This window comes from Mandrillus leucophaeus, unplaced genomic scaffold, assembly GCF_000951045.1.
Source record: "Mandrillus leucophaeus isolate KB7577 unplaced genomic scaffold, Mleu.le_1.0 Scaffold541, whole genome shotgun sequence".
In the NCBI taxonomy this organism is placed as follows: domain Eukaryota; kingdom Metazoa; phylum Chordata; class Mammalia; order Primates; family Cercopithecidae; genus Mandrillus; species Mandrillus leucophaeus.
Genome location: NW_012105820.1, coordinates 487,771 through 510,291, shown reverse-complemented (window position 1 = coordinate 510,291; position 22,521 = coordinate 487,771). Strand labels below are relative to the sequence as shown.

Sequence of the window (22,521 nt, the reverse complement as noted above, 5' to 3'; positions counted from 1 at the left end):
CACAGGGTACACTTCCACAGAGTACACATCTCCACAGGATACACACTTCCACAGGATACACACCTCCACAGGGTACACACTTCCACAGGGTACACGCCTCCACAGGGTACATGCCTCCACAGGGTACACTCTTCCACCAGGTACACACCTCCACAGGATTAGCCTCAGCATCTTTAGATACTAGTGGTCCCAGGGGCTCATTTGACTTATAAAGGGACTGAAGTACAGAAAGGGGATGTGAGTTATCCAACGTCACACAGCCAGCAGTGTCCCCTGGCCCCTACACCTAAACAGCCTCATCTGCCTGAGTCCTAAGGAGCCAAGAGAAGGCTCTCTGATAGGTGGGGAGATGTTGATGGGTAGAGGGGGCGCAGGCCGGCTGTTTGTGAGAAGGGCACAGAGCAGGAATGCAGTAACGATGAGTGTGGATCCTTGATGATTATTGATCCTGTTGTCAGGCTTTCTAGGGAATTTCCCACTCGCCATCCCCTCTACTCATGTCAAAGGGCCGTTTCTTTCTTCTCTCTGATGCCAGGGCAGATCAAGTCCACCTCTTCCATTCCCACTCCCCAAGGATCATGGCAGGCAGAAGGTGGCCAGAAAGTCCAGATGCTGAAAGGTCTTTGGTCAAGGTTTTGCCAGGGGTGCACCCTGGAGAGGCAGTGTCTGGGGTTATGGTCGTGCCTCTCAAGACCTGAGAGTCAGATGTGGTTTTCCGTCAGCTGTGTAGCCCTGCGCAGGTCATTTCTTCTCTCTGGGTCTCAATTTTCTCCCCTAAAAAATGGGCTTAATGACCTTGCTCCCCTGCCAGTGGTGTGTTGGTAAATGCTAACCAGTCAGCTTTCAAAAGTAAATAAATCATAATGTTTAAAAAGGCTCTGATTTGTAGGATTTGCTAATTTCCATGGGCAAATACTCCCACTGTGGCTGATCTCCACCAATTTCGCTGGACATGGAGTTGGGAAGAAATGGGCACAATTGACTCTCATGAGCCCCTACCAACTGGCTCTGCACACCACTGCCCCCTATCCTCCGGGGCAAAGGGAGGATAACATGAGACAAGAGATACAAAAGTGCAGAGAGGCTAGGCGCGGTAATCTCCGCACTTTGGGAGGCTGAGGCGGGAGGATCACTTGAGCCCAGGAGGTCGAGGCTGCAGTGAGTGATGGTCATGCCACTGCACTCCAGCCTGGGCAACAGCAAGCCCTTGTATCAAAAAAAAAAAAAAAAGTGCAGAGGAAACTTTAGAGTGCACTGCAGATGTGGAGCTGCGACGAAGGGACGCCAGGGCAGTCTGCCAGTGAGAGCCTCGGCCAGGAAGCAGGTGGCTGTGGATTGTGGTTTGTGGGTACCCATATTAAGGGGCAGGTCATGAGAGTGATCTGGAGGAGCTCCTGGAATCTGAGAAAGCAGGAGAGTTGACTGGGCCTCCTGTGCTGGAATTTGCTGATACTTGCACACACATTCTATCCAGTTCCAGTGCTCCCTGAAACTGGAACAGGCAGGATAAAGATTAGACTTCTATGAAAGATCCCTTCTGAATGCAGATGTCAGCCCCAGGACACTGGGGCCAGCAGAGAGACCTCCCGAGAGATCCAAAACAACAGAGTCAACCCCCTTCCTCTCCATGTAAGTCCCCAGGAGTTTCTACAGACACTAGCTCTACCACATGGGAATGGCGGAAATGACCTCTGAGGCCAGAGAGTCAGGAAGAGGGAAGTTTAGCCTCTGCCAATGGGAGAGGACAATGTCAAGGACCTGGAGGTAGGAGGCAGGAGAAGGCAGGAAAGGGGAGTTCCCTTCCTGATGCTCCCCCACACTCAGCCCATAACTCAGGCCTTAAATAAACTCTGTCCCACTGCTAATTATTAATAATAGCTATCATTTATTGAGCAAGTACTGTGTGTTAAGCTATTTACAAGCAATATTTTATTAATCCTCCAGAGAGGAATGTATTTATTAGTCCTATTTTACAGACGAGGAAACTGAGGCATGGGGAAGGAAGTTAAGCATCATGCCCAACCAAAGTCCCACAGTTCCTGTGATTCAAATCCAGCCCTGACTCCAGGTCATCCAGCTTCAGGGGCTCTGCCAGTTACTCCAGGGAAGTGTCAGGACCAAGGCAGCCTCATCCAGGTTCCTGCAGTGAGCCTTTCCTAGTGCTGCACAGGAGCCCCTCATAAACACCAGTCAGAGGCCTTCTGACCAGCCCCTGAGGACCCCCTCTCTCCTGGGCCGTGTGGCCTTAGGAAAGTCACTTTACCTGTTCCCTGGGCCTCACCTGTAGAATAGAGCTTTAGCTGCAACCAAGGGGCATCATGGTCACCAAAACAGGAGTCCCCACTTACAAAACCTACCCAGAGGAATCCCTGAAGACCAGTAGGAACCTCTGCATCCTTCATGCAAATTAAGGGGTGGGCCTCTGAACTCTGCATAACTTCCCTGGTTCTCATCCTGGCCCCAGGGGATTGGAAGAGGTAGCGGGATGGTTTGGCCAAGCCAGGCTGTGAAAGTCATGGCTGTGAACTGAAGCCTCTGTTAAGGCCTCTGACATGCAGGAACTCGGCTGGAGCTGGAGATGATGTCCTGGGGAATAGGGAACAGGTGCAAGAATGGGGCGAGGCCAACACTGTGGGGATCATTCCGGGCAGGCCAGACCCTCAGGAGGTGGTGCACGCCTGAGCTGGAGCTCAGAGAGGCCTCCCCAGGTTCACATCTGCAGGGCAGCAGTGCTGGAGTCTAAGCCAGGCTGAGTGAAGGCAGGCAGGTAGGGAGGGCTAGCAGGGGCAGCTGCCACCTGGGGCTTCGTCATCAGCCAGTCGCCCCAGGGCTGCCAGGCCTGAGGCAGCGAGAGCATCAGAGAAGCTGTAGAGCCTGGGGCCAAAGGCCCCTGGGCCCAGCCACACTTGGCCAACAGAGGCCAGATGTATGACACGTGGCCTTGAGCATTTTCCCTGTGCCAGCACCTTGTGCACACCATCCTCACAATGACCCTGTGAGGTGGGTCCGTGTGCCCCATTTCCCAGCTGCAGAAAGTGAGGCACAGAGAGCTACACAGTTTGTTCAAAGTCACACAGTCAGAAAGTGACAGAGTTGGGGCTGGAATTCAGCTGGGCTTGACTCCAAATCCTTGCTCTAAACCATTGTGCTACCCCACCTGCAGGGAGGAGAGTGGCCACCCTGCCCAGGTTACAAAGCCTGACATCTGGCGGGGAGGAAGGGCCCCCAGTCTCCCATTTGGAGCTGGAGGATGCCTTGGGAAGGTGCCAAGCCCACTGCACCACCTCCCGAGAAGGCAGCTCTGGGCCAAGGTGAGGTGTGGCCGCCAGGCAGGCCCGAGCTGTCCAGGAGGAGCTGTCCAGGGAGCAAGAGGCAGTGATGCGGAGCGGGAGGTGGGCTGCCCCGCACCTCGGGCCCCATGCCTGCTCCGCTGTGGTGTCCCGTTACGGCCAGCTCGGCGCTTTCCCGGTCACGCCACATTTAGCATTGCGGAGTGAGCAGGCGCCAGGACGTCAAGAAGGGGTGGTGGGGACTCTTGAAGGGGCGGGAGAGTCTCCCACCAGGCCCCCACCTGGACCCGGCTTCCAGCCCCTCCACCACTGATCCCCCGTGGGATCTTTGGGCAAATCCTGTGGGACTTTGGGCAAATTGCCTCCCCTCCTTTTCCCTGTTACCCGCTCTGTCAAATGAGGTTTATTGATGGTTTATTCAGCAAAGATGTGCCAATCCCAGCCTGGGTACCACGGGGCCAGTGAGGCCACCTCTCCCTCCCAGAGCTCTGGAAAGAACATGGCCTGGGAACAGCACAGCTGCCCTGCTCCGACTTGAGGGGGTCTTGGGTAGAAGGGGTGAGTGTACACCTCATGCTTTTCTTGCTGTCTGGCCTCCCAGCTTAGCCTATCCCAACTCTGACATCCACCCAATGAAGAAACCATAAGCAGAGTGCAAAGTCTACAGTCAGGCAGACCAGAGTTCTTGCCCCTGGGTGACTTGGGCAAGTCATGTAACTCCGCTAAGCTTCAGCATCCTCATCTGGAAGGTGGGGTCAATAATGCTCCTTCTTTACAGGGTTATTCTGATAGACCGACGAGAAAACCATCCAAATAGTTCACACCGTGGCCAGCCCAGAGCAGACCCTCAGCAAACTGTAGCTTTTATCAGAGACCACTTGGGCAAAGAGAAGTACATTCAAGAGGAATTGCTCTTGCAGGTGGTAAAGGAAGGCAAAAAGCTGAGGATAGTAAGAGTGAGAGGCCGGGCATGGTGGCTAGACTGTAATCCCAGCACTTTGGGAGGCCGAGGCAGGCAGATCATCTGAGGTCAGGATTTGGAGACCAGCCTGGCCAAAATAGTGAAATCCCTTCTCTACTGAAAATACAAAAATTAGCCAGGTGTGGTGGCGTGTGCCTGTAGTCCCAGCTACTCTTGAGGCTGAGGCAGGAGAATCACTTGAACTCAGGAGGTGGAGGTTGCAGTGAACTGACAGCACGCCACTACACTCCAGCCTGGGCAACAGAGGGAGACTCCATCTCCAAAAAAAACAAATAAATAAAAATAAAAACAAAAATACAAAAAATAGCCAGGTGTGGTGGTACAAGCCTGTAATCCCAGCTACTCTTGAGGCTGAGACAGAAGAATTGCTTGAACCCGGGAGGCGGTGGTTGCAGTGAGCCAAAATGACGCAACTGCACTCCAGCCTGGGTAACAGAGAGAGACTCCATCTCAAAAAAAAAAAGGAGAGCCACACTCACAATAATATTCATAATGAGAACTGGCATTTATGGGGCACCGACTGTGCACCAGACACTGTGCGGAATGCTTTCTGCGCATGATTTTGTTTGACACTCAGAACATCTGTGTGAGGTAGGGCCTGTCACTCTCCCAGTTAGATGATGGCACCGAAGTTCAGAGAGCTTTGCTGGCACAGCTTGAGAGGAAGGGCTAACCCCGGCTTTGAGGCCTGAGTCCTCTTAACCACCCCACTGTGTTAGGGACAGGATTCCCCTAGGATTGGAGAAGGTCTGAGCAGAAAAAGCCCTCCGATATCATGTACCCAAGCTCCTAGGTCTTCATGGGGAAACTGAAGCTCAGAAAGGGGCAGTGGCCTGCACAAAGTCACAGGTTAGAGTTTGGAGGACACAGGTGGAACAGCACTTGCCAGGTGCTGCAGTGTGGGTGGTGACATCCTCAGGGCCCGCTAGGCTCACAGAGCCGCCAGGCAACCAGGGACCTTTGGCTCCCCAGTTACACACTGTGGTCGCGTCAGCCAGGCTGATGGGTCACTGCAGGACCAGCCTCTGCTGAGAGCTGACTCACCTGCATGGAGGCGGTTGCTCCCACCCCAAGCATGAGTCTGACCCACACACCAGCTCACTCTCCCCTCAGGACCACCAACTTGCCCAGTCACTGAATGGAGACCCCCTGCTGCGGTCACCTTGCCAGGCCCTTTGCTGTAGACACAGGAGACCGATCCTGAGGAGCCAGAGGCAGGGCCCAGCTGGGAGCCAGGGTCTCACTGGTTCAGTCTCTGCCGCTGCAGCCTGAGATCAGCCAAGCCCCTCCTGAGGCTCCTACCTGGCTTGCTTTGCCCTTTCTCCATAGAGGTCTGCTCTCTCTGCTGTCTCTCTCTGTGTCGCTCTCTCTCTCTCTCTCTCTGGATCCCTCTCTCTCTTTCATCACATGGCTGACTGGAGGCAGAGTCCCAGCCCAAGGACGGGGTTGGGGTGGAGGTGGCGAACCTGGGTTGGTCACCCCTGGATGCTGGTCCTCACTCTCATGGCAGGCGGCTTTCTTTGAGGCCAGGACTGGGTGATGGTGTCACTGCCCCCGCCGCAGTCTGACGTCACGCTGCCGGGCCCCACCAGACTGGAGGGCGAGCGCCAAGGGGACCTCATGCAGGCGCCGGGCCTCCCAGGCTCCCCTGCCCCACAGAGTGTAAGTACCTGGCATCCGGGCCTGGGTTTAGGCCAAGGCCTGCAGCTGCCCAGGCAGCAGGTGGACCAGTCACCTTACTACCCCCAGGGACCTCCCAGGGTCTGTCTTGTCCCCTCCACCAGCAAACAAGTCCTCAGTGACCCCGAGATCCAGAGGGGTCACTCCTCATCCCTTCAGTCTTGGCCTGTCCCAGGGCAGGACTGTGAGCCCCATCAGATTTGGGGTACCCCAGGTTTCACAGCAGGGTGCCCTCATGAAATCGGGGCTCCCAAGAGCCAACTATGTCTTCTCCACCATTTAGGGGCTTCCCAGAGCTCAGCCATAGACCCCTTTACCCCAGAACAGAGTAGGGTCCCAGCCAGTCCCCAGGCCTGGTTCAGCCTCCACTCACAGGCTCGCTACTCTCTGTCTACCCAGAAGCATGCCGGCTTCAGCTGCTCATCATTTGTGCCCGACGGCCCTCCAGAGAGGACACCCTCACTACCCCCACACAGTCCCCGCATTGCGTCACCAGGCCCCGAGCAAGTCCAGGGCCACTGCCCAGCCGGCCCCGGCCCCGGCCCCTTCCAGCTCTCGCCCTCAGACAAGTATCCTGGCTTTGGCTTTGAGGAGGCCCCAGCAAGCAGCCCCGGGCGATTCCTCAAGGGCAGCCATGTGCCCTTCCACCCGTACAAGCGGCCTTTCCATGAAGACGGCTTCCTGGAGGCCGAGACCACCCTGGCCCTCAATGGACACTCCTTTAAGACCCCGGGGCCGCTGGAGGCCTTCGAGGAGATCCCAGTGGACGTGGCGGAGGCCGAGGCCTTCCTGCCTGGCTTCTCAGCAGAGGCCTGGTGTAACGGGCTCCCCTACCCCAGCCAGGAGCATGGCCCCCAAGTCCTGGTGAGTACTAGTGGCCAGCAAGAGTCCTATCTCCCCGCTGTCCCGGTTCCTAGCAGCCTAGAAAGAGTCAGTCCTCTGAGACCAAAGTCCCACCTTCTCTTTGCAGACTTTGCCACTCAAGACCAGAGAGTTGGGACCTCCTGGTCAACTGGGGAGGGGGTGTTGGCCTGGCCAGCATGGAGGGGAGTGGGTGGGGAAGGCAGGCCAAGCTAAAGAAACTGGCAGCTTTCAGAGGTTCCTGAGTCAGGATTCCAGTGTGTGACTTCTCTCTGTTTGTTTAAGTGTCAAGAATCTCCAGCCAGACCTACACGCCCATATGCAAATGTGACAAGAAAAACACATTCCAGAGACCAAGAGAAAGGGTTTGGGGAGGAGCCATAGGACACAATTTTTCCCTCCCCAGCCTCAGCATACAGAGTTGAGAGAGGACTTTAAGTCTGGAGGGACCCTTTCCGGCCCCATTCTTTGCCCAGAGTGGGGCCTGGGTATATTCCTGGAAATACCTTGGAAGGTTAACATGTCCTTCCATAGCCTGACCTCCATAAGCTGTGTGACCTTGGGCAAGTTTTAACCTCTCTAAGCATCATCTGAAAAGTAAGGTCAACATTACCTGTCTCATGGGATTGTTGCTTAGGGAAGAGAAAAGCTAAAGGGAACTTGCTCCCTGCTCCCCAGCTCTGGTTTGGAGGTTCCTGAGTGGGCGCAGGCTCAGCAGTTCCTACTCCACATGCCCACCAGCTCCCCCACCTCTTGCTTTCAAACAGGCCCCCATTCCAGCCCCGAGCCACCCCAACAAAGGCTTAGAAGGAAGATGGAGAAGGTGGTTGGGTGCCTACCAGGTGTGGCCAAAATAGGACTTTATTCTGGCCCTTTGACCGCTTCTTCTCAGGCCCCTTAAACATGACCACAGCCTACAGATAGGGCACCATCATCTCAGCTACTGCCCCCAAACCTCCACTCAATAATACCTCCCAATCATTCTGCCAGGTGCTTTCTTTCAAGTGCTCCCATTTAATCCCCTCAACAACACTCTAGAAAATTCCCACCATTCTCACGTTGCAGATGAGGAAACTAAGGCTCATAGAGGCCAAGTGACTTGCCCAAGGTGTCTCCTAGCCTGCAAACGGTGAGGCTGAGATTGAGTTCACACCCTTACCCTCCCACACATGGAGAAAAGCTCCAAAGACACACAGCTATCTGGTCGACTTGCTGGGTGACCTTGGGCATATTGCTTCTCCTCTTTGGGCTCAGCCCCATCATCTGTCAAATGAAGGGGTTGGACACAAGTACTCTTGGCCCTTCTAGGCCTGAGATTCTATGATTATGGCAATCTCTGCATCAGCAACCCCAGGGCACACCCAGAGAGAGGTCACAGCTGATTTGCCCCTCTGGGCCCAGATCTGATTTCCCAAGGCCCCTGGTAACCCCAGGAAGCACAGTTCACCTCCTCCAGGGCTGATCCACCTTCCAGGGCCTAGCTGCACACCCTCCTGTCCCTACTCATGGGAGAGCTCTGCACTAGGCCCTGGGACTCTGTGCTGGCCTCTCACGCATGGGAAGGCAGGGTCTGGCCACCACGCCTAGCAGCAGCTGCAGGCTCCCCATGCCCAGCGTGAGAGCGTCCACAGGGCTCACACAGGCCAGCAACTGTGTAGACCCCCTGGAACAGGAAGCAAAGCTCTGTGTCAGGGATGGCCAGGAGTCAGAGCAGAGAGGAGCTACCAGCCCCATCCAGAGATCCTGCTGGGGCTTCCTGGGGCTGTACAGAGGAGGAAACAGAAGGGACCCAGGGCCACAGCTGGACCAGCCTATCTGGCCACTACCCATGCTCCCCTCACCATGGATCCTCAGGGAGAGTTCTGGAGCTGTGACCTTTTCCTGGTGTCCTTTGCACACCTACTTAGAGGGTCTGAGGACTCTGAGCCAGGCGTGTCGAGTGAGGTCAGCACTGCACCCTTGTGCTATTCCAGAAGATCCCTGTCCCTACCCCAGCACAAGACTTCTCGGGACAGCCCAGCCTCAGCCTCTCCCCTGCAGTGAGGGGAGGCGTAGGGACTGCTGTCCGTTCCAGCCCCGGCTCTACCACTAAATTGCTGAGTTCCCTTGAGAAAATCCCTGCCCTTCTCTGTTCTCTGTTGTTCTCCAGGAATAAGCTTTGGGGGAGGCAGAGTAGGGGTTGCTTTGATATAAAGGTTCAAGACACAGGAAAGAGGAAGGGAGAAAATAAGGCCTAACCTAGTCATCTGCTTTCTCTTCCAGCAGGGTTCAGAGGTCAAGGTCAAGCCCCCAGTTCTGGAGAGCGGTGCTGGGATGTTCTGCTACCAGCCTCCCTTGCAGCATATGTACTGCTCCTCCCAGCCCCCCTTCCAGCAGGTGGGTCTGGGGCAAGTGGGCCTGCTTCCCCCAGGTGTCAGGATATTGTGTGTGTGTATGTGGTGTGTGGGTGTCTATGTGATGGTGTGGGTACACCAGGATGGGCAGGTAAGGACTGCAGGGCCCTGAACCTTAGGCTGGGCCACAGCAGGTTGCAGGAGTAGTTAATGGGAAGAGAGGCAATTGCACCCCTCCAGAGGTGGGCTCGTCTGAGTCCCTGGCAAGGCCTGAGAGGCCTCAGATAAGAGTGTGGGGCTGAGATGGAGGCAGGGCTGTGATGTGAGCCAGAAACAGGGGAAGGAGGAGAGCTGCCCCAGACAGGGAGAGGGGCAAAGAGAAGAGGAGGGTGTGGTGTGAAACACAGGCTGAGCAGGGTGAGGAACAAGGGCTTCTGTATAGTCAGCCACCATCTTGCTATGTGACCTTGGCCTCCAACTTCTATTAGCCTAGAGAGCGTGGGCACCCAGTGTGGGGTTAGGGGACCTTCCCACCCAGAGGACTCCAAGTCCCCATCATCTTCAGCCCTTTCCTCCTCTCCCAGCTTCAGCTCCTCCCAAGTGTACAGGATGCCAAGTAATTGCCCCACACTGGCATGGGATGGAGGAGTCTTAAAGGAGAAAGAAAAGAGCCCCAGAGCAGCCAGGCAGCTCCCAGGAGTCACCAGGCAAGACAGAGCAAGTGGCTGCCCAGCGCCCAGCTCCATCCACCTGCAGCCTGGCACTGAGACAGGCCCTGCCTGTGGAGCAGGTTCTACACCCGGCTCTCTGGCACTGGCCCGGATCTCAGCCAAGCCAGGGAGGAAGGCAAGGGAGAGGGGTTGGGTCAGACTGCCAGCTTTGCAGGCAAAAGAAAGAGATAGAGGGAAGCAAAGAGAAGGCATGAGAGGACATCCTCTTTGCCGTGAGGGGCCTGGGTGGAACGGCCAAAGTTATCCTGAGGCTCATGGTCTGACCCAGGGTAGAGAATGTCCCTGAGGCAGGGACAGAGATTGAGCCACAGAAGAACTAAGGGGTCACCAGACCTTAAATGACCTCACCATGCCTGGCCCCGCTTTGATGCCCTCTGCAGTCTGCACCCCCTCTCAACAAGATGGCCGCACCCAGGGCTTTATGGAACCTGGACAGAGGGTGACTCAGGCACTAAATGTCTCTTGGGTGACCTGGAAAGAGCTCTTCAGGCTGGAGCAGCTGGGGGAGTCAGAGTCTCCTACCACCATCCTCCATAAAACACCATCCGTGGCACCGCAGCCACTCCCTTTGCTGTAAAACCACCTCCTACCCCCACCTGCTCACCACCATGACCGGCCCTTTCAAAGAGCCACTGAAACTCATAAAACGTGGCAGTGCCCAGCAAACACCCAGGCTGGACATCCCACTTCCGGCCCAGTTGCTCCAGGAGATGCACGGGCACTGGGAGCACCTTCCTGGAAGGGTGCAGGGGCCGAGGGCTTCACTTCATACTCTCCCTGCAGGATCCCGTCACCATGGCGACCAGAGCATCTAAGGGTCTGAGAGGAAGGAGCTGGAGGAAGGGGGCTTTAAGACCTCTGAGATCCTGAATTACAGGGTGTGGATCTCCTCACAGCCCCTCAGAGAGCTCTGCACTGGGGGTGATGGGGCCCATGACTCAGGAGGGAAGAATCTGGCCTGAGCTCCTTCTCTGGATGTATATAAATGGGGGAGGGGAGCCCTCCTGGGAAAGGTTGGGTACCATGGCAATCACTCTGCCCCTTTTGACCTCCTCAGTACTCGCCAGGTGGCGGCAGCTACCCCGTACCCTACCTGAGCTCCTCACACTATCCGTACCAGCGAATGGCACCCCAGGCCAGCACCGATGGGCACCAGCCTCTCTTCCCAAAACCCATCTATTCCTACAGGTACATTTCTCACACTCCAGGGGTGGCAGGAGCAGGGGAGTGAGAGGGCCCTTGGAAACACTGAGGCATGGAATCCTCTGGGTCTACCCGTAATGGCAGTGGGTGGAAATCATACCAGTGGGCTTCCAGAAGATGCTGGAGAGAGGGTTCCTGCATGGAGGCAGGGGCATAGACTGGATCACCTCTGATCCTTTGTCTAAGCCTGGAGAGTCATGTCTGTGGCTTGACTCAGCAGATGCTGGTGCCCTGGGGTGAGCCTGCCAAGGTCTCACCTCCTAGAGCCCAGGGCCTGGGTCTGATAATTTAGGGGAGATGCTTGCTGCCTTCCCTGTCCCTCCCCAGAAACAGAGGGAAGCCCCCCACTCAAAGCTCCACTGGAAGGAAATAGGGGTGAGGCCTGCAGATGTGACTCAGCTATCCACCATCTGCCAGACCTGGTGGGACTTCTCTGGGGCTGGCCTCTTAAGTGTCAGCAGACCCAGCCTGTCTGGGAGACCCTTCCATCTGTCCCTTCATTCATTCCAACCAACAGTGACACTTGACCAAATATGCGTCAGGCCGTACATGGGATCGGGTCATCAGCTAGTGTGAGCTGAGGGGAAGGGAGAGGAACTTAAACATCAGCCAGGAGTGCAGAGAAGGGCTTTGTGAAAGGCAGGGTCATTCACTGAAAGACACACATGCAGGCCTTGGAGTCCAGCAGAAATGAGTTCAAGACCAGCTCTGGGACTGACTAGTGTGAAACCTCAGGGAAGTTACTTAATCTCTCTGAGCCTCTATGTATTCTATTCATTCCTCTTAAAAAAAAATGTCACGTTGAGGGTGGGGGGCTAGGGGAGGGACAACGTTAGGAGAAATACCTAATGTAGACGACGGGTTGACGGGTGTAGCAAACCACCATGGCACGGGTATACCTATGTAACAAACCTGCACGTTCTGTACATGTATCCCAGAACTTAAAGTATAATAAAAAAGAAATAAAAATATAAGACTTATAAGATCAAAAGAAAAAACTTGTCAGGGTTTGGGGCAGCAGTTCAGGCTGTTGGAAGGATTAAGTAAGAGAATGTAGGTACCGTGCTTGGTACATTGCAGAGGCTCAAGAAACCTTAGTTCCCTCCCTACTCTCCAACGTTTATGCAACTGGCTAACGACTGACTAGTAATGACAGCTTCCGTTTAATGAGTGCCTTCTATGTGACAGGCACCATCCTTCATCCTCACAACTCTGAGGTAGCTATTATTTTCTTTACTTCAAAGTTGAGGAAACTGAGGTTCAGAGAGGGTAAGGCATTCACCCAATGTCACACAGCCAGAGAGTAACTAGGCCAGGATAGCCACCCAGGTTTCTCAGATTCCGCAAGACCCTCCCGCATCTGTAATTCCTGACTTCCATGTCCACTTTAATGGACACCTTCTCATTCCCTCCCCTTTCAACTCCAATCCCATAGAGCCTTTCGCCAGTGGTGGGGGGCTCGGGGTGGGCTCGGGACCCAGTCAGAGATTCAGACTCTCAGGGGCTTTCTCTGTCTTCAGCATCCTCATCTTCATGGCCCTTAAGAACAGTAAAACTGGAAGCCTTCCCGTCAGCGAGATCTACAATTTTATGACGGAGCACTTTCCTTACTTCAAGGTGAGCCCAAGATTCCTCCCCATCCCATCACCCCCAAGTCCTGGACAAGCCAGGACTCTCTGAGCCAGAGGATTCAGTCTGGAGGCGGGAGAAGAATTAGAACAAAAGCCAGGAGAGGGCTTACCCCCACCATGCTTTCCCTTGTCTCCACCCCAGAAGGACAGAGTTCCTACAAAAGGGGCTTCATGTGGGGAACAGAGAGCCCGAGCGGCTCATCCAAGGTTGCACAGTAGGCTGGAGTCAGACCTTCTGCTGGGGAAGGTGGACATGTTAGCACCGATGGGCGTCAGGGAGCATCCACCTACCCCAAGTGGGAAGAGAAAGTTGGAGAAGAAATGACACTATTGCTACCCCGACCCCTGGGACGCTGTGGGGCTGGAGAAGCTGGTCAGCCACGGTGGCTGGGAGATCAGGGCTGAAGAAGCCATTGCCTTCCAAGGTGAGATTAGATCTGCCTCTGTGGGTGGCAGGCTCAGCTGTAGTTCTGCCAGAAAGTGGGGTGTGGGCTTCCCAGTCTTTGAGTGTCCCAGGCTGGCTCACCTGACTCTCCCCCAACCCCTTGGGCAGAATCTCATTTCTATCATTCACAGAAGGGGCTTCTGGAAGCCTTACCCACCTCCCCCTCTAGAGGCAGGACAGGGGCTCTTCTCCCAAGGTGGACAAACACATCAGACAGGGTGGTCCATTCTCCCAAGGTCACACAGTAGATGCAATCAGTTACTGGATCAAGCTGTTTGGCTTTGCACACCCCTCTCTGCATGCCCCCTAGACCCTCCAGCACAGACCTCCTTCTCCTGGGGTGGGTGTGGGGGAGACCGGAGATTGCGTGTGAAGAGTGCCTTCTCCAAGCCCTAGTAGACACAAATCTCATCTGTCACCCAGGCAGTGGGCAGGTGCTGAGACCCAAGTAATCCAGAACTCAGCTCCACCTGCCAGGGGGTGATTCCTGCTCCCACCATCTATGGTCCTGCCTGGGGATAATTTGAGACTTGATGTTCAAACAAGTTTATCCCGCTGGGCTGCCGTCAGATGGGGAGTGGGCAAGATGGCCGGAGTGGTCTGGCCAGGAGTGGAAAAGTGTGTTGATCCACCAGAGATTCTGGAAGGGAAAGAGGGAGGGAGGCGAGTCGTCCCCGGAATTCAAGAAGCATCAAAGCCTGAATTCAGGGCAGCCCTCGATACCCCAACAGGTCAGGGGCTGAACTCTCCCTAACCCCTAAAGCTTTTGGAGGGTCTTCTAGGGTTTCAAGGGGCCAAGACAGAGAGAGGGAAAAGCCCAGTCCTCTCAGCCTTCCCTCCCCACCAGCTCCTGGCCGGGCCCCCAGCCCCTCCCCACATCCCATCTTCCGCGCTTAATTATTTTTCCTGGGAGCTGTGTAATCCCTGTTTTATGGGGCTGAGGAGTGAAGAGGTCTAACTGCTTTTTGTTCCCTTTGGTTCTAGTTGTTGTTGTTAGCCACTTGCATCATTCCCTCACTCCTGAGTTTACATTTGATCTCAGAGAGAAAGCATCTGTGAGGATGGGATGGGTCCCAGATTGTGAGACAGGTTCTATGGGGTGACCTGGGCAGGGCCCTTAGCTGGGGGACAGAGTTGGAAGCTGAGCTCTGTCACTGCCTCCCTGTGTGATCCAGGGCTAGGCCCTTTCTTCTCTGAACCTCAGTTTCCCAGTCTGTAAAATGGGTCAGATTAGTTGGCACATAGATTCCTTCTGACTCTGACAGTTCCCCTCTGACCCACCTAAGGAAATTCCTTAGTTCAAAGATTCCCCACCTCTTTCCATCTCTCACTTCCCATATGAAGATCATTTTTCTGGGTGAGGATAGACTGGACCCTGGAGTGGCCAGCACTCATGCCCAAGGCAGCTGCTGCAGGCGTCCCATAGCACCATGAGTCAGGGACATGGGACTGGAGAAGTGTCCAGCCACTGGACATAATTGTTAGTGCTGACCATCCCTCTTCCAAACAGGAAGTGACTGGGGTGGGGGCTGCCCTGGCATCCCAAAGTCACAGATTTATGGGGCCATAAAAGGCCCCAGTGCCCATTAACTCTTCCCATGGGGCAACGTGGCCTTAACTCCTAGTGGAGACTGCGGTGGGAGTCGAAGGTGAATCCCAAGTTGGCTGGTCTGGTGGCTCAGGAATCCTCCCTGGTGACCCTGGGAGCCTTGGGGGTCACCTCAACCAGCTCCCTGCCCCAGGCCAGCTGCCCCCAAGATAGGCTGCACCAGGTCCTGCCAGCCACTTGGAGTGACGCTGGCATCAGGACCCAGTTCTGCTGGGCATGATTCAGCTTGGCTGCTCCCTGGGGCAAGTGAGCTGGGGAGGAGGGAGTGGCTGCCCCTCATTAAGCAGAAACTTTGGGCTGAAAGGGGGAGGGGTCAGGTAATGAGGGCAAAGGAGCCTCACCGGCCAGAGCGAGTGCCCTACCCACAGTCAGCCCCCGCTGAGCTCAGGGCTGTCACAGAGCCTGGAAGAGAGCTGGAGGTGGGCGGGCAGGGGCCCACTGGCACTCCCGCCACCGCCTCTCACCCAACTGAGTCAGCCTAATGGTTTTTACAACCCTCCCTGGGCACAATTACCGCACTGGTGGCATGACCAGGCCTCCTAATGGGTGTTTATTCTGTTGGCACGAGCATCCCCCCCACCGCCTGAGGGCTGGCCTCCCCACCAGGACACGCCCCCCGGGCACACTCATGCAAACACTCACACCCACACATCATACAATCATGGCTACCCACAGTCACACCCAGAGAGACTTTCTCACACACGGCCATCCTCACACTCGAGGAATTCATGGACCCGTAGCCAGGAGACGTTGCTTATGCCAGGAAGACACACTTAGGGACGCGTGCACATGCTCATACGCACTGTCCCTTCATATACCAAACCCACATAGACACACAAACACATGTGCAATGCACATACCACACACACCCACTCACAACCCTCGCCCATCTTTCTTTTCTCCCAAGTTAGTCCCAGAGGGGATAAGGCATACCCGGGAGAGGAGCATTCTTCCCCTAATTCCCCTCTCTAAAACCAGCCACAAGACCTTAGAGTAGTGAGTCCCCCTTCCACAGAGGGGTCCAAGCACAGGCCTGGAGACCCACTGGGGATGGCTGAGCTTCGGATGGGAGGGTGTTGTGGGCCAGAAGGCCTCTGCAGCACCTACCAGCCCTGGCTTTCCGAATCATCTCGACAGTCCTCTGAGGGGTCAGGCAGGGATGAGGGTGGGATGAAGGCAGATTTGAGATGAAAATAACTTGGGGTCAGGGTTCCTGTTCATCCCTCCCCTACCACCGAAGGGTACCAAGCAAGGGCTGGGTGCTGAGGAGGACAACAAGCCCCCGAGTGGGCGGCAGCTCTGTGCCCAGAGGAGGCACAGGAGTGTTTTAGAACCCAGACCTGAAGTCCGCTCTGGCTCCCTGAGCCCAGCCTGAATGCTTGTCTTGCTCTGCTCTGGCAGACAGCGCCCGATGGCTGGAAGAATTCTGTCCGGCACAACCTATCCCTCAACAAGTGCTTCGAGAAGGTGGAGAACAAATCGGGAAGTTCCTCCCGCAAGGGCTGCCTGTGGGCCCTCAATCCGGCCAAGATCGACAAGATGCAAGAGGAGCTGCAGAAGTGGAAGAGGAAAGATCCCATTGCTGTGCGCAAAAGCATGGCCAAGCCAGGTGAGGCTGGCCGGGCCACGCAAGGAAGGGCCCAGGGTACCCATGAGCTAAAAAAAAAGAGAATCGGAGAATGAGGCAAGGCCCTGAGTGACGGTTCCAGGACGGGGAAGGCTGTGGAGGAGGGAGGTCTCATGGTGTTCTTTCTCTCTTGGGCCTTTCAGAAGAGCTGGACAGCCTCATTGGAGACAAGAGAGAAAAGCTGGGCTCCCCGCTCCTGGGCTGTCCACCCCCTGGGCTGGCAGGCTCAGGCCCCATCCGGCCCCTGGCACCCCCAGCTGGCCTCTCCCCGCCGCTGCACTCACTCCACCCAGCTCCAGGCCCCATTCCTGGCAAGAATTCCCTGCAGGACCTACTTGTGGGGCACGCACCCTCCTGCTATGGGCAGACATACTTGCACCTCTCACCAGGCCTGGCCCCTCCTGGACCCCCGCAGCCATTGTTCCCACAGCCGGACGGGCACCTTGAGCTGCGGGCCCAGCCAGGCACCCCCCAGGACTCGCCTCTGCCTGCCCACACCCCACCCAGTCACAGTGCCAAGCTACTGGCCGAGCCTTCCCCAGCCAGGACTGTGCACGACACCCTGCTGCCAGATGGAGACCTTGGCACTGACCTGGATGCCATCAATCCCTCACTCACTGACTTCGACTTCCAGGGTGAGCTGGGGGTGGGAAAGGGAAGGTGGTACAGGACTGGAGACGGCCACCTGGCAGTGGAACTCATCGTCTCCAAGTCTCCAGGCTACAGTCTGCAAGTGGCTGGGTTTCTGGTCAACTGAAGCAGAGGAGGCTGGACCTGGCAGGGAGAGCTGCCCACTTGCTCTCTGCCATCCAGAGAATAGGGAAAGAGGGATGTCCTTGCCCCTGTCTCCCTCCTCCTGGTGCTCCAAACGTGGTCCGACTGATCTCATCATCAAACCACTCTTGGTCGGGCACGGTGGCTCATGCCTAGAATCCCAGCACTCTGGGAGGCTGAGGTGGGCAGATTACCTGAGGTCAGGCATTTGAGACTAGCCTGGCCAACATGGCAAAACCCTGTCTCCATTTTAAAATACGAAAATTAGCCGGGCACGGTGGCACGCACCTGTAATCCCAGCTACTCGGAAGGCTGAGGCTAGAGAATCACTTGAACCCAGGAGGCTGACGTTGCAGTGAGCCGAGATCGCGCCACTGCACTCCAGCCTGGGTGACAGAGTGAGATTCTGCCTCAGAAACAAACAAACAAAAAACCACTCTCAGCTCTGGATAGACTGCAAAGGGCTCCATGTTCTATTTCATACTCGATTGTGAGTGACCAGTAGTCTGAACATTCTCAGATGCATTTGCATTTTATCAGAGTTCATCTTCTAAAGCAGAAGGAGAGAGACTCTACCCTAGAGGAATGGAAGGCCTCAGAGATGGGCAAGCCCTGGAGAGATTTGGAGATAGGAGTTTGAGGCGGGTTCTACCCATTCCACTCCATCTTGGCTGCTCCATCTCTGCAGATGGCCAAGCCCACCCATTCCCATCTAAATTCCAGTGCACCCCAGGCCCCGGTACTGGCCACAGAAGGTTTGGAACAGGGTGATGATCCAGGCCTCAGACTCTCTGTATGCACAGGGGTAGGGAATATTCACAAGCTGATGGAGGCAGCCTGTCCTCAGAGAGCTCCCAACCTGATGCGGAGACAGCCCAGGTTTGGGAAGCTATTATTAGAAAAGTGCCCATAGGGCTGGGCGCGGTGGCTCAAGCCTGTAATCCCAGCACTTTGGGAGGCCAAGACGGGCGGATCACGAGGTCAGGAGATCGAGACCATCCTGGCTAACCCGGTGAAACCCCGTCTCTACTAAAAAAAAAAAAAAAGAAAAAGAAAAGTGCCCATAGATCTTCAGCCCGGTCCAGAAGTGGGGAGCAGGGCTCAATCAGCCTCAGAGGAAGCTACAGATATGTGGGGCATGAAAAACATTTACTTGAGCCCCTGCTAGGCATAAGGTATCAGGCTGGCTGCTCCCTAAGTGCTTTCTCATCTGGGCCTAGAGGATAAGAGGGATTATTAAACCTGCTTCATGGAAGCACACAGAGGCTTGAGAACTTACTCTAGGTCACTTAGCTAGAAAGAGGGAGAGTTGGGACTGGAACCTAGGCGGCCAAATCCAATCCAGGGTTTAGTCAGGCCCTCTCTCTCCAGAGCTTGCAGCCTGAATACCCAGTGCAGGAGCCCCAGGCCTTCGCCAGCCATGATGCGAGTCCCATGGCATAGGTGGCAGCACTGTTTGCTCCTTGGACTCAGGGGTGCATCCTGGCTCTGCTCCCATTCCCTGGGCCCTGCAGTGGAGGAGACCCAGGGAGCCATGCCCATCCATCCCATTAGGTCCAGAGTACACTGCTGGAAGCTCCTTGAGCTGGGCTGCAAATCTACCTTCCGTGGGAGACTAGGCAGGAGTCAGGGTTCACTCCCGAGTGCACAACATTGGCATCCATGCTGCCAGCAGGCATCAACCCCTCCGCAATGCCCACCCCCAAAAAGAACCACAGAGGTCTTCTAGATCAATGGCTTTCAGATTGGGCTACATGGGAGGAGGAATCTGAGGCTGAGAGGTTCAGCAACTGCCTGGGGTCACAAAGCTAGTGCTGGGGTCTGTTCCCAGCACATGTCACCCTGACCCCTGCTCTCTGCAGCATGGGAAAACTGACGGGTAAGAGGGGCCAGACAGGACTCCTCCAGTGCCTCCCACTGACACTTGTTCTCTCCTTCCCCATCTCCCCCAACTAGGAAACCTGTGGGAACAGTTGAAGGATGACAGCTTGGCCCTCGACCCCCTGGTACTGGTGACCTCATCCCCGACATCATCTTCGATGCAGCCACCCCAGCCACCACCCCACAGCTTCCCCCCTGGGCCCTGTCTGACAGAGACAGGCAGTGGGGCAGGTGACTTGGCATCCCCGGGCAGTGGGGGCTCCGGGGCACTGGGTGACCTGCAACTCACCACCCTCTACTCTGCCTTTATGGAGCTGGAGCCTACGCCCCCTCCGGCCTCTGCAGGCCCCTCTGTGTACCTCAGCCCCAGCTCCAAGCCCATGGCCCTGGCATGAGCTGTGCCCAGCATCATCAGCTCCAGCATTTGCCTGGTCTGGAAGTCCTGGCTGGCCGCCCACATCGGGCTCACCTTAAAGGTCAAGGAAGGAAAATACTCCTGTCCCCTGTGCCACTAAGCCAACATACGTGTTAGTTGGTAGCTGGGGGCACAGAGGACACCACCTGGGGTGCTGCCCCTCACACATTTCTGCCATGTGGTGGCCCAGTTCCTCACCCAGGGCCCCCAAAGAGCAAGTGTCTGGGCAAGAAGAAAATGCACTGTTCCTAGCTCATACTCATCCACACTCAAGCCCTCGTGCGCGCGCACACACACACACACACACACACAGTTATTCAGATGTACACCCACCCACATACCTTACAGCCAGAGGAACCAGCACTCCATCACTGAGAGCCCGACTTCGTTTCTGGGGCAACTGAGAGCTGAGGGCTTTGCTTACCAAAAGCTCAGGCCCTGTGCCAGGCCAAAGATTCCCCCAGACCCCCATTCTGACACCCACATGCTCTGGAGGCCTGGCCCCCTCATCACTTTCTTTCCCAGAAGCCCCCTGTATTTATTCCCCCATCTTCGTCCCAAAAGCCCAGCAAGAAGGAGGAGATAGAGAGCTCCTCCCTGGGTTGTCTGTGGACTCCCCCAGGAGCTGCTAATTGGCAGCACCCGCTCAGCCAGTCTCTACCCATCCTTAGTACATGCTGTGTCCAGCTTCCCCCAGGGTGACACACAGGAGGGGCAACATCTACCCGGGGACCAAACTGAGCCCAATTTCTGAAGCAGTGTTTGGAAAAGCCCTTGCCCTCGGAAACTTGAACATGTCCTTTTTCCCCAGTCCCGGGTGCAGGAAGGGCCGCCTCCAGGTCACCACAGTCTCACTCCCCCACCAGAAAGAAAAGTTCACATAGTTTAGGTCCCGGCTTAACTCTACTTACGAAGGTTCAACTTACACTTTTTCTTTTTTTTTTTTTTTTTTTTTGAGACGGAGTCTCGCTCTGTCTCCCGAGCTGGAGTGCAGTGGCCGGATCTCGGCTCACTGCAAGCTCCGCCTCCCGGGTTCACGCCATTCTCCTGCCTCAGCCTCCTGAGTAGCTGGGACTACAGGCACCCGCCACCTCGCCCGGCTAGTTTTTTGTATTTTTTAGTAGAGACGGGGTTTCACCATGTTCACCAGGATGGAACTTACACTTTTTCAACTTTAGGATGGTGCAAAAGCAATACACATTCAGGACGTTCCTCAACTTAGGATACGGTTATGTCTGATAAACACATCGTAAATTGAAACCACCGGAAGTCAAAAACCACTTTTGACTTACAATGTTTTCCACTCATGATGGGTTTCTACGGATGTAGCCCCATCATAAGTTGAGGAACACCTGTTAGTTACTTCCAACTGTCTCAGGCAACCTAGGTATTCAGGAAAAAAGCCTGGCACAGGGTAGCAGGGAAGCACCCATGCAAAGCACCCCTGCTATGACTGCTTGGCAGACCTAGGGTGCCCGGGAAGCACAAGGGATACCCGTGGCGCTGTGGGGTGTAGCCCAGGTGCCTGCCATGAGCCTGACCCCACCAAGGGGGAACCTCAGCCCACCCTGGGCCTGGGGGTAACAAGAACTTCCAGAGGTTGGCCCCAGGCTCAGAGGAGGCATAAGCAGATCCCTCAATGGCTTGTCATTGTCCCCTGTCCTAGAACAATAAAGCAAGTGCCTTCTGGTCTCACTACCAAGCCTTCATTTCTGGCCGCCTCTCCCTAAGCAAAACGGCCAGGCCACTCTGATGGCAGATTCCCTGGGCCTATGACGTACCTCCCACCCTCACCCAGAACTGAGAAGTTTCTAATCCAAAGAGTGAGGCATCTAGGAAGACTTCTTGACCCACTGGGGAGGCTGAGGAGCAGGTGGGCAGGGTGTCTTCCCAGGAGAACTTCCAAAGAGATGCAGGGAAGAGGCTGCCCTGGCCAGAGGAATGGAGGGGATGCCCTCCCCCAGACCCCTTGCCTCTGAGGCCTGCCCACTCCCTCTTTGCACCCCCATCTCCTCATGCAAGAAGGAGTCGCTGCCCTGTCCAGGCTGTGCCTTTCTGTTTCCAATCTGTTCCTGGCTGAAAGAGCTGCCAAGTGGTTTGAGGCCCTGAGTTCCACAGGTGACAAAGTGGAGCATGTCCTGGTGCTGTGTGTACTGCTGGTCCTGCAGAGTGGTCTCCGGAGGGTCAGGGATTCACTCCCTCCCACGTCAGACTCACCCCCTAGGTGTCACCTCCAGGTGGGGTTGGTGTCACTGCAGCACTGTTTCAAAAGAGATGGGGCAGATGTGGGAGCCAAAAGCACACACATGAACCCCAGCTCCCAGAGAAGCCACAAGGGGGACCTCTGCTTAGAAAGCTCTTCTTGGATGAAGGCCGGGCGCGGTGGCTCCCACCTGTAATCCCAGCACTTTGGGAGGCCCCAGCAGGCAGATTACCTGAGGTCGGGAGTTCGCGACCAGCCAGGGCAACATGGTGAAATCTCGTCCCTACTAAAAATACAAAAATTAGCTGGGCGTGGTGGCGGGCACCTGTAATCCCAGATACTAGGGAGGGAGGCTGAGGCAGGAGAATCGCTTGAACCCGGGAGGCGGAGGTTGCAGTGAGCCGAGATTGCACCACTGCACTCCAGCCTGGGCAACAGAGTGAGACTCTGTCTCAAAAAAAAAAAAAAAAGAAAAAGAAAAGAAAGGAAAAGAAAAGGAAAGAAAAGAAAAGAGAAAAAGAACAGAACAGAAAAGAAAAGAAACGAAAAGAAAAGAAAAGAAAGTTCTTCTTGGTGGCTAGGCACAGTGGCTCATGCCTGTAATCCCAGCACTTTGGGAGGCCGAGATGGGTGGATCACTTGATATCAGGAGTTAGAGACCAGACTGGGCAACATGGTAAAACCCCGCCTCTGCTAAAAATACAAAAATTAGCCAAGTGTGGTGGTAGGCACCTTTAATCCCAGTTACTCAGGAGCTGAGGCAGGAGAATCGCTTGAACCTGGGAGGTGGAGGTTGCAGTGAGCTGAGATTGCACCACTGCACTCCAGCTTGGGTGACAGAGTGAGACTCTGTCTC

The 22,521-nt window shown here is 55.5% G+C and overlaps 1 protein-coding gene across 2 annotated transcripts in view; it reads left to right on the top strand.

The window, feature by feature from the left end:
• FOXN1 (forkhead box N1) overlaps nucleotides 1-20,180 on the top strand; it is a 30,846-nt gene extending 10,666 nt beyond the window's left edge. Inside the window, exons 2-9 of one of the 2 annotated variants that reach the window (XM_011997519.1) lie at nucleotides 5,798-5,934; nucleotides 6,352-6,816; nucleotides 9,079-9,189; nucleotides 10,935-11,065; nucleotides 12,601-12,697; nucleotides 16,167-16,374; nucleotides 16,536-17,027; nucleotides 19,123-19,442. In XM_011997519.1, coding sequence (XP_011852909.1) covers nucleotides 5,812-5,934; nucleotides 6,352-6,816; nucleotides 9,079-9,189; nucleotides 10,935-11,065; nucleotides 12,601-12,697; nucleotides 16,167-16,374; nucleotides 16,536-17,027; nucleotides 19,123-19,442 — 1,947 coding nt within the window. In that variant the 5' untranslated portion in view covers nucleotides 5,798-5,811. Of the gene's footprint in view, nucleotides 1-5,783; nucleotides 5,935-6,351; nucleotides 6,817-9,078; nucleotides 9,190-10,934; nucleotides 11,066-12,600; nucleotides 12,698-16,166; nucleotides 16,375-16,535; nucleotides 17,028-19,122 lie in introns of those variants that run through there. The other variant, XM_011997518.1, reaches the window with a different exon arrangement.
• The last annotated feature ends 2,341 nt before the right edge of the window (nucleotides 20,181-22,521 follow it).